This window comes from Mesoplodon bidens (assembly GCF_964165515.1).
Source record: "Mesoplodon bidens genome assembly, chromosome: 11".
NCBI lineage: Eukaryota > Metazoa > Chordata > Mammalia > Artiodactyla > Ziphiidae > Mesoplodon > Mesoplodon bidens.
Genome location: NC_138167.1, coordinates 46,489,745 through 46,505,187, shown reverse-complemented (window position 1 = coordinate 46,505,187; position 15,443 = coordinate 46,489,745). Strand labels below are relative to the sequence as shown.

The 15,443-nt window shown below is 37.4% G+C and overlaps 1 protein-coding gene across 1 annotated transcript in view; it reads right to left on the bottom strand.

Annotated features, from left to right (window-relative positions):
- The window catches only part of FAM186A (family with sequence similarity 186 member A), a gene marked incomplete at both ends in the record, with an annotated part of 84,660 nt that overhangs the window by 16,402 nt on the left and 52,815 nt on the right, over nt 1–15,443 (bottom strand). The window contains 3 exon segments of the mRNA XM_081250230.1: nt 69–2,314; nt 10,765–10,935; nt 11,936–12,152. Coding sequence (XP_081106356.1) covers nt 69–2,314; nt 10,765–10,935; nt 11,936–12,152 — 2,634 coding nt within the window.

Genomic DNA, 15,443 nt, shown 5'->3' with positions numbered 1-15,443 from the left:
TGTTCTGGTCGTTCAAAAGTTTTCATCTCCTTTGCTGTTTTCTGCTTCTGCCTTTCATGGTCCTCTACCTTTCTCCTTGGCTTCTGCTTCTCCTTCTCTCTCTCCCAACTGCTTTGTTGCTCCAGATATCTCACTGCCTTCAGAACCTGCATAATCTGCTGTCCTTTCTCCTTCTTCAAGGGCACTCCTTGTTCTTTCATTTTTTGCTTCCATGCTTCCCGCTGCTGCTGCTTTGACTTCTGATACCCTTCTTTCTCCTCTTCCCTTTTCTTTTGCTTCTCATCTGGCTCAATATGCTTTTGCATCCTCTGTTTTTGTTGTCCCTTCCACACCTCTTCTTCCTGCCACTGTTTCTGCTTCTGTTGCCCTCGCCTTCCCTCCTTCATTGGGAACCATGCCTCTTCCTTTTCCAAATTCTTATTTATCATCTCATAGCTCCTTTCTTCTAGCCTTTGTTTTTCCTTCTCCTTATGGTCTTTCCCTACTGTTGAGGCTACAGGAGCATCCCTTTCACTTTCTATTTCAGCCAAGATCATTTGTATTAAATTGTCAGTTAGTGGGTCAAGGCTCTCCTGTGAAAGTAAGGTGCTAATTTCCGACTTTGCACTAATCTGCTTCTGAAAATGCAATTCTGGCATAAATGAGACCACCTTTTTTCGTTTCATAGGTTTCTCTCCAATTTGTCCTGCATTTTTTATATCTTTGTATTTTCTCAAGATTTTTATCACAGTTTCAGCCACTTTTTGGAAATATTCCTCAATTTTTGCCTTTATGATTCCTAATTTTTCAACTTCTGCTCTTTTTAATATTAACTCTTCTTTTGACCTAGTCTTTTTATCCAAAGGCTTTCCTATGTTATCAATTTTCTCTTTTAGGAATGACACTATGGCTTTCTGAAATTCTTCTAGGTTACTCTGTTCTCTTTTGCCATCTGGAATTCCTGAAGTCTCTTTAGTTATCCTAGATTGTGATTTAACAAGTTCAAGAGACTTGACTTTCTTGGCGAAGACTGACATATCCTTCTCTTCAGTTTTTTCTTCTTTGCTTATAATGGTTCCTGGAGAGATTTGGTGTTTCTTTCCTTTCATTTTCATTTTCTCAGGGGAATAATCAAGTTGGCTCAACCTGGATGGCTCTGCTTGGCTACTCATCTCACTTCTGCCTTCTTCGTCCATTGACTCAGTGATGAGTTCCTCTTTATTCTCTGAAGAAATTTGACTTTTGCTGTGTGAATATTCAGGTTTGGCTTTCCTGAGTCTTTCCCTTATACTACTTGTTCCACTTTTGCCACCTTGGCTCTTTGTGTCAGAAGGGAAATCAGAAGGAAAATGTTGACTTTTTGATTCAGTGAGTGACTTTGATTTGTCTTCAGAAAAGGATTTTATTTCTTTTCTCTTCTTTTCTAGTGCTTGTATTTCAAAGTGGTGATCAAGTTTGGTCCCTGCGACTTTCTGTTTACCTTTATCATCATTCACATTTGGTTCAGAGGTCTCCTGCACATATGGGCCTTTTGTGCGCTTTCCTTTCTGTGATTGGTACTGATCAGTCCCAACTTTCTGAAAGGCACCGCCTTTCTTCACTGATATCTTATCTGTTATGATATCTTCACTGATCTCTTCAGAAGACTTTTTCTGTTTTTTTTCAGGTAAAGAGTATTGCTGGTCAGTTATATCTGAAATCGTCTCACCTTGGGCTGTATATAAAGGAGATGTGTCCCATTTGATCCCCAAGGCTTTGGTCCCTTTTTGGGGGGCCTCATCTACAACGATTTCAAATTCTTTGGCCAAAATTTTATCTATACTGTCTTCTGTGTCAGCTTGGTTAATGGCTAATTGTGTAGAAGGCTCAGGTAACACTCTCAGTGTTGATGTGGGCAATGCTTCATGTTCTACGCCTTTGGATCGAATAAGGTGTTCATATTTTTCTTCTGCTTCTTGAAGTTTCTGCTGAAGCATTTCATTTTTTTTACTGAGATCTTGTATTATCTTCAGGGAAATCTCTTTTTCTCTTTCACTTGTCTCATTTGTATACATACTGGCACTTTGGAGATTAATAACTTTCACTTCATCATTTAGTGTACTCAAAGCTTTAGAAAGGTTTACTATTGTTGATGATATATATTTAATAGCATTTTTTTCCAATTTATTGAACACTGCAGTACCTATGAGTTCCTCTAGCATATCTTGGATTTCTGAAACCTTTGTATTTGTTGCAAATTGATCACTAATCATCTGATCTGGTCTTAAAGCATGAGCTGTTGCAGGTTGCTTTATAACTCTTTCTTTCCAAGATTTCCATAGAGAATCTCTAGATGCTAGAAGAAATAAATAAATAAATGAATAAAATAATGAGATTGCATTTCTTCTTTTGTGCTGTGCTCTATGTTTAAGCCTAAGGAATTTAGCCTAAATTAACAGACAGATATGGGATAAAGTTTCATCAGGAAAGTTTGGCCCCAAAATAAACAGCATTATTTTCAAAAGAATGACTCTTTTCCCACAATCATCTAGAAGTTCTTCGTCCAGAGTTTAGGAGAAGAACTCAGCTGTGACCTCAACTTCCTTTCGATTACAATTTTGAGATTAGACATAAGGTAAACCAGAACTTTCCTTTGATTTTGATTATGCTTGGTGCTTTCCATTTGCTTTCTTGGGTTCCTATCTTTCTTTTCTCCCTTTTCTGAGTTGAAGCTAACCTTGGTTCTTTCAAAAGGATCACAAAAGAATAGAAGGCAAACATTTGAAGGGATTTCCAAAATGGCTGAATGAGAAACTCAGCAAATTTTTCCTAAAAAGGCAATGAAAAAACTGAGGAAAACTGCCAGAAACAATCATTTTAGGACGTTGGAAACTGACCAAAGGCATACAACAAATTGAGAAGAATTTATTCAAGAAAAATTTGCTATGATGTTTTAGCCTGGAGCTGCTTCCATCTCCAACTCCCTAGCCCTATGGCCTGAGTTCTACCAGAGTGAGGCAGCCTGTGAGGACTGACAGCTCTACTGCCTGAGGGGGTTGATTTGATCTAGAGCAAAGCAATTCTTTAACAATACTACTTTAACCCATACACAGATCCATTAGCAAAGAGTAGAAGCCTTACTGGATCAATCTGGATTAATTAACGATTGACTAATCATTGACTGACAACTAAGCTATGCTGACCCAAAAGTAACCCCTAAAATTCAGGCTTAAAAATAAAAATAAACAAAAAAACACAACTGAGCAGAGATATTAGTGGCTGCCCACTTTGGGGGATACAGACTCCACCAAATTAGTCCAGACAAGTCACTAAAAAACAAACCAAAAAGGCAACAAAAACAAACTCTGGAGGTTGTAAGGAGAATCAAAATCCAGAGTTGCTACAATATATTACCTAAAATGTCCAGTTTTCAACATAAAAAAAAGCATGCAAAGAAACAGAAAAGTGTGACCCATACACAGGAGGAAAAGCAGTCAGTAGAAATTGTCTCAGGGACCAGGGAGAGGAGGTGGGCAGATGTTGGACTTATCAGAAAAAAAGAAGCAGTTATAAATACGTCCAAAAAACTAAAAGAAACCATATTTTAAAATAAAAGTATGATGACAATTACTCGTCAAATAGAGCATATCGTTAAAGAGATGAAAACTGGAAAACCAAGTGGAAAAATTGGAGTTGAGTAGTACAATAACTGAAATGAAAAATTCACCAAAAGGGCTCAACAGCATGTTTGAGCTTACAAAAGAAAATAACCAGCAAACCTGATGCTAGATTACTAGAGATTGTCTACTCTGAAGGACAGGGAGGAAGAAGAATAAAGAAAAATGAACAAAGCCTCAGAGACTTGTAAGATACCATCAAGCATACCAATGTATAAGCAATAGAAGTCCCAGAAGAAGACAGTAGGGCATTAAAAATATTTGAAGAAATAATGGCCAGATCATCCCAAATTTGATGAAAAACATTAATCAACACGTTCAAGAAGCTCAGCAAATTCTAAGTAGGCTAAATACCGAAAGATCGATACCTAGAACATCATAGTCAAACTGTTGAAAGCCAGACAAAGTGAGAATCTTTAAAGCAAAAAGAGAAAAATGATTCATCACAATCAAAGGAGACTCATTTAGAACAGGGGAACCACAGTAAATTTAACAGGTCACTTCTTATCAGAAACCGTGGAGGCAGAAGGCAGTGGGATGGTATATTCAAAGTGCTGAAAGAATAATACTATTAACCAAGAATTCTATATCCAGCAAAACTATTCTTCAAAAATAACCAGCAAACTTGATGCTAGATTACTAGAAGTTAAGACATCCATTCCCTGAAATAACACTCTTCCCAAAGTAGCATGAATGTACAGCCCTCATAACCATCATTATTGCATGTTTTTAAACACTTCTCTAAATGTATTACAGAAGAGCAATCACATCCATTCACTGAAATAACATTCCTGTCAAAGTTGCTTTCAGTGAACACTCATATATCCATAGTTAGTACATGTATTTTTATACTCTTCTCTAAATACAGTACAGAATGTCTGTCACATCCATTCACTGAAGTAAGTACATGCTTCTCAAAGTAGCATGCATGTACAACTCTTTTTTTTTTAATGAAGGTAAGAAATAATATATACTGACAGCAAGTAAGCATATGAGAAGATGCTCAGTATCACTTGTCATTAGAGAATTGAAATTACAATGAGATACTGTTACACACCTATTGAAATATCTAAAATTAAAAAAAAAACAGGTAATACCAATGCTAGCAAGGATATGGAGTAACTGGAACTTTTGTTTATTGCTGGTGGGAATGAAAAATGGTACAGATACTTGAGAAGACATTTTGGCAGTTTCTTACAAAATTACTTACAAAATAATGTAGTCTTTTCTTAAATTTACTACTATTATTTATTTATTTGTTTGTTTGTTTATTTATTTATTTTTGCCTGCATGGGGTCTTTTTTGCTACGCATGGGCTTTCTCTAATCGTGGTGAGTGTGGGCTATACTCTTCGTTGTGGTGCGCGGACTTCTCATGGCTTCTCTTGTTGTGGAGCACAGGCTTTAGGCATGCGGGCTTCAGTAGTTGTGGCACGTGGGCTCAGTAGTTGTGGCTCGTGATCTTTAGAGCGCAGGCTCAGTAGTTGTGGTGCACAGGCTTAGTTGCTCCACGGCATGTGGGATCTTCCCAGACCAGGGATCAAACCTGTGTCCCTGCGTTGGCAGGCGGATTCTTAACCACTGTGCCACCAGGGAAGTCCCAAATATTTATTTATTTATTTGACTGTGCCAGGTCTTAGTTGTGGCACGCACAATCTTTGTTGCGGTGTGCAGACTTCTTAGTTGCGGCATGTGGACTCTTAGTTGCGGCATGTGGGATTTAGTTCCCTGACCAGGGATGGAACCCGGTCCTGCATTGGAAGCATGGAGTCTTGACCACTGGACCACTAGGAAAGTCCCAATGTAGTCTTATATGATTCAGCAATCATGCTTCTAGGTATTTACCCAGTTAATTTGAAAACTTACGTCCACACTAAATACTTGCATGAGAATGTTTATAGTAGCTTTATTCTTAATCACCAAAACCTGGAAGCAGCCAAAACGTCCTTCAATAGGGAGATAAACAAACTGTGGTACATCTATACAATGAAATATTATTCAGCAATAAAAAGAAATAATCTATTAAGCCACAAAAAGTTATGGAGGAAACTTAAATATGTATTGCTAAGAGATAGAAACCTGTCTGGAAAAGCTACATACTGCATAATTCCAATTATATGACATTGTTGACAAGTCAAAACTGTAGGGACTCTAAAAAAGCAGTGGTTGCCAGAGTCTTGGAGAGAGAGGGGAAGGATTAAACACAGGGGAGTTTTAGGATGGAGAAACTATTCTGTATGATAGTCTAATGGTGGATACATGACAATATACATTTGTCAAACCCTACAGAACTCTACAGTACCAAGAGTGAAACTATGTAGGCAAATTTTTAAAAGTAACCATCTAGGAGGTAAGGGGATCCCAGGAAGGAATTCATACTGTGATACGAGAATCTAACCATATTAGAAATGTATGACACAACCTCACTGAAAGAAATGGCAGTGGTGGGGAAGAGGGAGTGTTGCTGACCTAAGTAACTGGAAATGAAAGGATTCTGTAAGACCAAGGCAAAAGGAACTACATATGAGGGCTGTACTGTAGTTGATAAGTTGTTTCCCATAGTAGTATGGGTTAATAATTCTGATATTGCTATACATGTATACTGGACTGAACAATTAAGTAAATGGATGGCAGATGGTAGGAACAGGTTCCTCACTGTTTTGGGTAGGAATTTACTGATAAGCAAGGGGAGGGAGCTAGAATGATCCATGTGATAATGAATTAGAGTTAGAGACATTGACAAGAACTCATGTTTAGCTTAATGTAGTTAGAGATGATTATATACATAAATGTTTATAGATATGTGTATATTCATGGGTCAGCACACGCACACATTTTTTTTGCTCTGTCAGATGAGAGGGCCAAGGGAATTCCCTGGTGCTCCGGTGGTTAGGACTCCAAGCTCTCACTCCCGAGGGCCCAGGTAGAATCCCTGGTCAGGAAACTAAGACCCCACAAGCCAAAAAGAAGAAAAAGAAAAAAAGAAAGATGAGAGGGCCAAACAGAAATAACACCCTAGTAGCAATGACCACACATAGCAACCAGATCTTGGTTTTTAATACTATTCTCTAATTAAAGGAACCAGAAGTCCTTGGAGAAGTGACAGAGTCTAGAACTGGGGCAGGAAATATTCAAGATGAACCTGAAGCATCTTGTAACTTGTAAGTACCAGAAAGTAAGGAAGTGCTAAAAAAAAAGATAGAATAAACCACATTGATGCGGGTATGTGAAAGGGGCACAAGAACCAACTGAAAGAGGTTCTGGTGGCCAGAGCTGGAACTTGAGCAAGAAAATAAAGTAGTATTAGGTTATAACCCAAAGTATTAAATATCTGTGAGTTCATTTTGATATAAATAAATAATCTAATAAATTACTAAATAGGGGCGAAAAGACAAACTCCTGTGCTTAAAAGTTCAAATAATTTATGTAGATACTCCACCCTAGAGGAGGGGGCACATAACTCTCCATTCCTTAAATGTGGGCTGCACATATAGACTTCCTTTTAAAGAGCACAATATGGCAAATGAGGAAAAAACTAACTTTGCAGTGGAGAAACCTGACAAGCACTATTTTAGCTAGGTGATCAAGGTCAACACTGAGTCATAAATCATTTGATAATATGTACCCTTGAAATGATATTGTGACAATAGTACTTTACCTCTGTGATCTTTCTCCCAAAACCCCATAGCCCCAGGGTAAATATGAGAAAAATATCAGATTAATTCCAATAGAGGGGCATTTTACAATACACCTGACTGGTACTCCTCAAACCCATCAGACACATCAAACACAAGGAAAAATCTGAGAAACTGTCACAGCCAAGAAAGCCTAAGGAGACACGGCAACTAAATGTAATCTGGTACCCCGGATGGGCTTCTGAAACAGAAAAAGGACACTAGGTAAAAACAAGGAATTATTAATCAATTACAAACTTTAATTAATAATGTCTCAATATTGGTTTGTTAATTATAACAAATGCATCATACTAATGTAAATATTAATAATAATAAAGTATGGTGAGATAAATGGAACTTTATTATATTCTCAATTTTTCTCTAAATCTAAAACTGCCTGAAAAAAATGAATGTGAAATGAAGACGTTCCCAGATGAGCAACGACTTGGTGCTGGTAGACTGGCCTTACAAGACATAGTAAAGAAGTCTTTTAGGTTGCAAGAAAATGACACCAGAGGATAACGCAATTTCACACAAATAAAGAGCATCAGTATATGTAAGTAAATTAAAAAGATGGTAAAAATATTTTTTTCTTTTTTCTCTCTTTGTCAATTAAAAAGACAATCGTATAAAACAATAATTTATATGGACTTCCCTGGTGGCGCAGTGGTTAAGAATCCTCCCGCCAATGCAGGGGACATGGGTTTAATCCCTGGTTCAGGAAGATCCCACATACCTTGGAGCAACTAAGCCCGTGTGCCACAACTACTGAGCCCACATTCCACAATCACTGAAGCCCACATGCCTAGAGCCTGTGCTCCGCAACAAGAGAAGCCACCACAGTGAGAAGCCTGTGCACTACAATGAAGAGTAGCCCCCACTTGCTGCAACTAGAGGAAGCCCGCGTGCAGCAGCGAAGACCCAACGCAGCCAAAAATAAATAAGTAAATAAATAAATAACGATAATTATAAAACTATATTGTTGGGCATATAATGCGTAAATATGTAATATATATGACAAAGCACAAAGAAGGGGAAGAGAATGGAGCTATTGGAGCAAACATTCTATATTTTGCTGGAATTAAGTTAGTACTAATCTCTAGCAGATTGTGGTAAGTTAAAGTGTATACTGCAATTCCTAGAACAACCACTAAGAAAATCACTCCAAAAATGTAGGAAAAAATAGAATTAAAAAGTAGACTAGAATATCTCTTCAGGGGACTTCGCTGGTGGCGCAGTGGTTAAGATCCGCCTGCCAATGCATGGGACACAGCTTTGATCCCTGGTCCGGGAAGATCCCACATACCATGGAGCAAGTAAGCCCGTGTGCTACAACTACTGAACCTGCGCTCTAGAGCCCACGAGCCACAACTACTGAGCCAGTGCAGCACAACTACTGAAGCCCATGTGCCTAGAGCCTGTGCTCCGCAACAAAAGAAGCCACCGCAATGAGAAGCCCGCGAACCGCAACGAAGAGTAGCCCCTTCTTGCTGCAACTAGAGGAAGCCTGCACGCAGCAATGAAGACCCAACACAGCTGAAAATAAAATAAATAAAAATAAAAATAAAGTATCTGTTTAACACAGAAGGCAGTAAAAGAAGAATAGAAGAAGAAAAAGATATATGAGACATATGGAAAACAGCAAAATAGCAGGTATATATCCAACCATATCAATAATTACATTAAATATGAATTAAACACTCCAGCCAAAAGTCAGAGATTGCCATATTGTATTTTAAAAAAAAGCCCACAAGATCCAACTATAAGCAACACATCCTAGATTCAATCTTGCTAACAGTAACCACAGGGGAGCTAGAGAGACTATACTAATATCAGACAAAATAAACGTTAAGGCAAAAAAAAATGGTTCTAGAGACAACAGAAGACATTTTATAATGATAAAAGGGTCAGTTCATCAGGAAGCTAACACAATTATAAACATATGTGCATCTAACAACAGAGCCTTAAAATACAGGAAGCAAAAAAACTGACAGAATTAAAGAGAGAAATAACAATAATAGTTGGAGAGGTCAATATCCCGCTCTCACTAATGGATAGAACAACTAGATAGAAAAATCAGCAAAGAGATACATAGGAGACTAGAACAACAATATAAACCAACTATAAAACACTGCACCTGACAACAACCAGATATATATTCTTTTCAAGAACACATGGAATACTCTCCAGAATAGCTCATATGCTAGGCTATAAAACAAGTCCCAATAAATTTAAAAGAATTAAAATAATATACAGCATGTTCCTCAATTGCAGTGTGATAGATAGATGGATAGATAGATTATATATAATCTCCTTCTGGTTCTGCTCTCATGGTTGAATGCTGACTGATACAAGTGCATAATACAACACTAAACCCATGATCCATATAAGAAAAAAATGATAAATTGATGGAACATCATCAAAATTAAACACTTTGGGCCTTCAAGGCACCATTAAGAAAATGAAAGACAAGCCACAGACTGGGAGAAAACATTTGCAAATCACTTTTCTGATAAAGGACTTGTATCCAGGATATATAAGGAACTCTTAAAACTCAATAATAAAAATGGCTAAGTATTTGAATAGACATTTCATCAAAGATATAGGAATGACTAATAAGCACATGAAAAAATGCTCAACATCATTAATCATTAGGGAAATGCAAATTAAAACCACAATGAGATACCACTTCATACTTATTAGAAAGGCTATAATAAAAAAGACAGACAATGACAAGTGTTGTTGAGGATGTGAAGAAACTGGAACCCTAATACACTGCTGATGGAAATTGCAATGGTGCTGTCACTTGGGAAATCAGTTAACAATTTCTTAAAAAGTTAAACATAAGTTTACCAGCAATAATAAATAAATGACATAGAAATTCTACTCCTAGGTATGTCCAAAAAGAAATGAAATTTTACATCCACACAAAAACATATACATGTGTGTTCATAGCAGCATTATTCTTAAAAGCCAAAGAGTGGGAGCAATGCAAATGTCCATGCACTGGTAAATGGATAAACAAAGTTTGGTATATGCAAACAATAGTGTACAATTGGCAATAGAAAGGAAGAAACTACTGATACATCCTATAACATGGCTGAACCTCAAGAACATTATGCTAAATGAAAGACACCAGACATAAAAGACTACATAAAATATGATTCCACTTCATGAAATATCCAGGAAAGGCAAATCTATTGAGACAGAAAAGAGATTAGTGGTTGTCTGGGGCTGAGGGTGGGAATGAGGATTGACCGCAAATGGGCCTGAGAGATCTTTGGGGTTTGATAAAAATGTTCTAAAGTTAGATTTTGGTGATAGTTGCACAACTCTAAATTTATTAAAAGTCATTGAATTGTACAATTATCGTGGGTAAATTTTATGGTACATAAATTATAAAGTTCTTTTTTAGAAAAAGTCAAATCTATTTCCAAAGTCTTACAGCACTCTTACCTGTTTTTTTCTTTTGTTTCTTCTTTTCTTCAAGTGAAGATGTACTAATTCTGCTCAGTAGCTTGACATTGCTCTCAATAGCTTTGAGCATTTCTGGTAACATCTCCATTTGTTCTATACAGTGGTGGTGTTCATCAATATCAATTGTAGTCATTTTAGACAAAATGACATCTTGAAGAGAGTAAAAAAAATTACTTTTGTGCAGAAAAATAAATAATTATAACCATATAGGCTTATAATATTGGCTACCTATTCAATATTGTAGTATTGGGAAATATAGGTATCTCTTAATTATTTCTATTCTGAGGCTTCTCTCTATGAAGAAATTAAAAAAAAAAAGAGACTTGGAATAGAAGGCCAAACAGTAAGCCTTGGCCATGAAAATATGGTTAAAATATGGTTAACAGGTGTCTAATTTTTTAGTTCCCTGACTTCAGGGATGGAGATATCTAAAATGTGAACATGTGCTTTAATATTGGGGATCTAAACTCCAATTAACTCCTTTGGTAAGTTTTCTAGTATTTTATAACCCCTGTTACATGAGATTTCTTGTAACTAAATGAAATTTCTCTTTTTTGTATTCTTAGCTTATTCATTCTTTCATCCAACCAGTGTCTCCTCTGTCATGTACTGTTCTAGATCCTGAAGATACAGCATTTAATAAAACAAATCCCCTAACTTCATACTATTTACATTCTAGTGAAAGGACACAGACAAAAAATTTTTAAAAGACACATTAATTATAAAGTATGTCAGATGGTAAGAAATGCTATAGACAAAAATAAAGAAGAGTAAAGAATAATGGACAGTGCCAGTGGGTAGAGAATGGGGATGGTCAGAGAACACCTCATTTTAAAGAGAAATATAAGCAGAGAATGAGCCATGTGGCTACCTGATGGAAAATGTTCCAGGCAAGGGACTAGGAAGCATAAGGACACTGGGCAGGAGTATGCTGGCATGCTTGAAGAAAAGCAAGGAGGCCAGAATAGCTGGTACTAAGTGAGCGAGCTTATATTTTCCTTATTCTATTCTTCCTGGAACAGAGAGCACCTGTTCTCTAAATAACCACCTTAGTCTTTTCTTGTTTAGTCTTCTTCTAATCCTTCATAATTTGCTTATAATTCCATTCTCTAGCTTTTTCATTAACTTTAAATCACTTCTGGAAACTTACTCCATTCTTCCAGCCACGCCAGAATGTAGACAAGAGTCTTTTCTTTAATTTCAGCAGTCTTGGCACAAGTAACTATTTTCTCCAGCAAACTTGCTCTCCATTTCTTATGTTCTGTAAGGGATATTTCCCTTCCAGAGTGCACATTCTCATCCATAGTATAGCGATTTATTATCCACTGCACATTCTGCATGATGTCACCCAGCTGCATATTAAGGTCCTATAAGAATAAGAAGGGAGAATATATTAATAAATCCTCTGTTTGACAGTAAGCTTTGACCACCTTTCTTCCCAGAATGTCAGTGACAGTCACTATAAAGCTGTCTAATCAAAGGCTTGCCAATTCTAGTTTTTTGTTGTTGTTGTCTTTTGTTTGTTTGTTTGTTTTTGGCTGCACGGCATGTGAGATCTTAGTTTCCTGACCAGGGATCAAATCTGCACCCCCCTGCAGTGGAAGCATGTAGTCTTAACCACTGAACCACCAGGGAAGTCCCCTAATTCTAGTTTTTCTGTGAGTCTCAGATTCTCCTCTTAAATTTTTTTTCTCTGCCTTCATCCTAGCATTGCTATAATATAATGAAACCATATCTGGATTCCAACTCTAGCTCTCTCATTAAAATGACTTTTAATAAATCACTTAACAATTCTGAGCTGCCCTGACTCATCTGTAAAATAATGCAGATACTGAGTTTACAGTTGATGTGAGACACGTAAGATGTGTGAAATGCCTTATAAACTGTGGCTGCTATAAACAAACTAATTACTAATTAATTAAAGGAAGTTACTTCTTTTTCTTTTTTTAATCAATGCTTACAACTGGAAAGAAGCTATCAGAATATTCCACGACATGATTTCTACTTCATTATTTCCCCTCCTCAAAAATCTATCAGCAAATTCTCAGTGGGGGTAATTACTGCCTCATATGGGCATTTAGAAATTTGTGGGGACTTCCCTGGTGGCTCAGTGGTTAAGAATCTGCCTGCCAATGCAATGGACACGGGTTCCATCCCTGGTCGGGGAAGATCCCACATGCCGTGGAGCAAATAAGCCCACGCGCCATAACTACTGAGACTGCGCTCTAGAGCCGGCGAGCCACAACTACTGAGCCCACACACTGCAACTACTGAAGCCCGCATGCCTAGAGCCCATGCACCACAACAAGAGAGGCCACTTCAACGAGAAGCCTGTGCACCCCAACAAAGAGTAGCTCCCGCTCACCACAACTAGAGAAAGCCCACACGCAGCAATGAAGACTCAACGCAGCCTAAATAAATAAATAACTTAAAAAAGAAATTTGTGGAAGCATTTTTGGTTGTAACAATGAATGGGAGGGAAGATGTATTTTATTTAGTAAAAGGTGCTAAGGGGTGCCAGCCCACCCAACAGTGCAATGGACAGTACACATGTTAAAGAATTGGCCCAGCCTGCATAAATTTTGACTGTCCCATGGGATATTTACATAGGTTAAAAAAAATCTGTTTATAATTATCTGAGCCTAGAAACTTACTCTTTTTAAAGTATAAATGCAGAATAATTTTTTACGGAGTTTCATTGCTTACTGAAATTTCCAGGAATGCAAATATTTTATAAATCAAAGGAAAATATTTTTTAGAATTTCTCCAATAAAATTTCACCATTCTGAAACACCATAGTACCAACTAGCAATGCACTACTGCTAATAATATGTAGTGCCAGTACAATAAACCTGCATTTGTATCAGCCTATATTTGTAGCTTTCATATTTATTTTAATTCTACATAATTAATACATAATTAATACATAATTAATTCTACATATCTACTTCTTTGTTATGTCTTCTACTGAAGTTTGACTTAGAATTTACACATTGAAATGTGTGTTATTATAAATTAGCACTTATATTTACCCTCACATATTAATTTTTTAAAGTATGAGTATAGATATTTTATCTATGAATTTCACTTCAGAGGAACAAAGGTATGTTAAAAATATTTTAAAAGGGAATGGTAAATCTGATAGATGGAGAATCACTGCTCCATCTTTTCCAAATTTATCAATTACTCTCTCAGTTTGGCTTCAGACAAACTGAACTCTCTCTACACTCCTTACAATAACATTAAGATTTGGATTTTGCAAGCCAAATCACCATGTCAAAAGAGTAATCAGGGCTTCCCTGGTGGCGCAGTGGTTGAGAGTCCGCCTGCCGATGCAGGGGACGCGGGTTCGTGCCCTGGTCCGGGAGGATCCCACATGCTGCAGAGCAGCGGGGCCTGTGAGCCATGGCCGCTGAGCCTGCACATCTGGAGCCTGTGCTCCACAACGGGAGAGGCCACAACAGTGAGAGACCCACATACCGCAAAAAAAAAAAAAAAAAGTAATCAAATGTTAGGTGCTGGAAATACTGCAATCAGAAATAGGTAATGCAGTTGCAGCAAATTATCAAAAATACAGGAGAGCAGAGACAAAGTCTGATAAGCCGTGATGAAGAATAACATTACAAACTAACACACAGCATGGTGATTAAAGAAAGAGTATCACCAACTTCTCATAAATTCTCCCAGAAAATTCAAGAGAAAGGAACCTTTCTCAACTCATTCTTTGTGGCCAGAATTACCCTCATACCAAAGTCAGATAAAGATACTGCAAAACAAAACAAACAAAAAAAAACCCTACAGACCAACATCTCTAAACATTGTTGCAAAAATCCTCAACAAAATACTAGCAAACAGAATTAAACAGCACATTAATAGAATTATATACCATGACCACGTGGGGTTTATTCCAGGGATGCAAAAATGGTTCAACATGTGAAAATCAATGAATGAAATGTACCAAATTTGCAAAATGAAGGGGAAAAATATCATATGATCATCTCAATTGATGCAGAAGAAGCATGTGACAAAATTCAACACCCTTTTGTGATGAAAACTCTCAACAAAGCAGGTATAGAGGGAACATACCTCAATATAATAAATGCCATATATGACAAGCCCACAGCTAACATCATACTGAAAAGTGAAAATCTGAAAATTATTCCTCTAAGATTAGGAACAAGGCAAGGATGCCCACTCTTACCAGTTCTATTTGACATATTACTGGAAGTCCTAGCCAGAGTAATTAGGCAAGAAAAAAGAAATAGGGACTTCCCTGGTGGTGCAGTGGTTAAGAATCCACCTGCCAATGCAGGGGACACGGCCTGGCCTGGGAAGATCCCACATGTTGTGGAGCAACTAAGCCCATGTACCACAATTACTGAGCCTGCGCTCTAGAACCTGTAAGCCACAGCTACTGAACCTGCGTGCCACAACTACTGGAGCCTGCATGCCACAACTACTGAAGCCTGTACACCTAAAGCCCGTGCTCCACAACAAGAGAAGCCTGCGCACAGCAACGAAGAGTAGCCCCCACTCACCGCAACTAGAGAAAGCCCACCAACAGCAGCAAAGACTCAACGCAGCCAAAAATAAATAAATAAATAAATAAATAATTTAAAAAATAAAAAAATAAAAGACATCCATATTGGAAAGGAGGA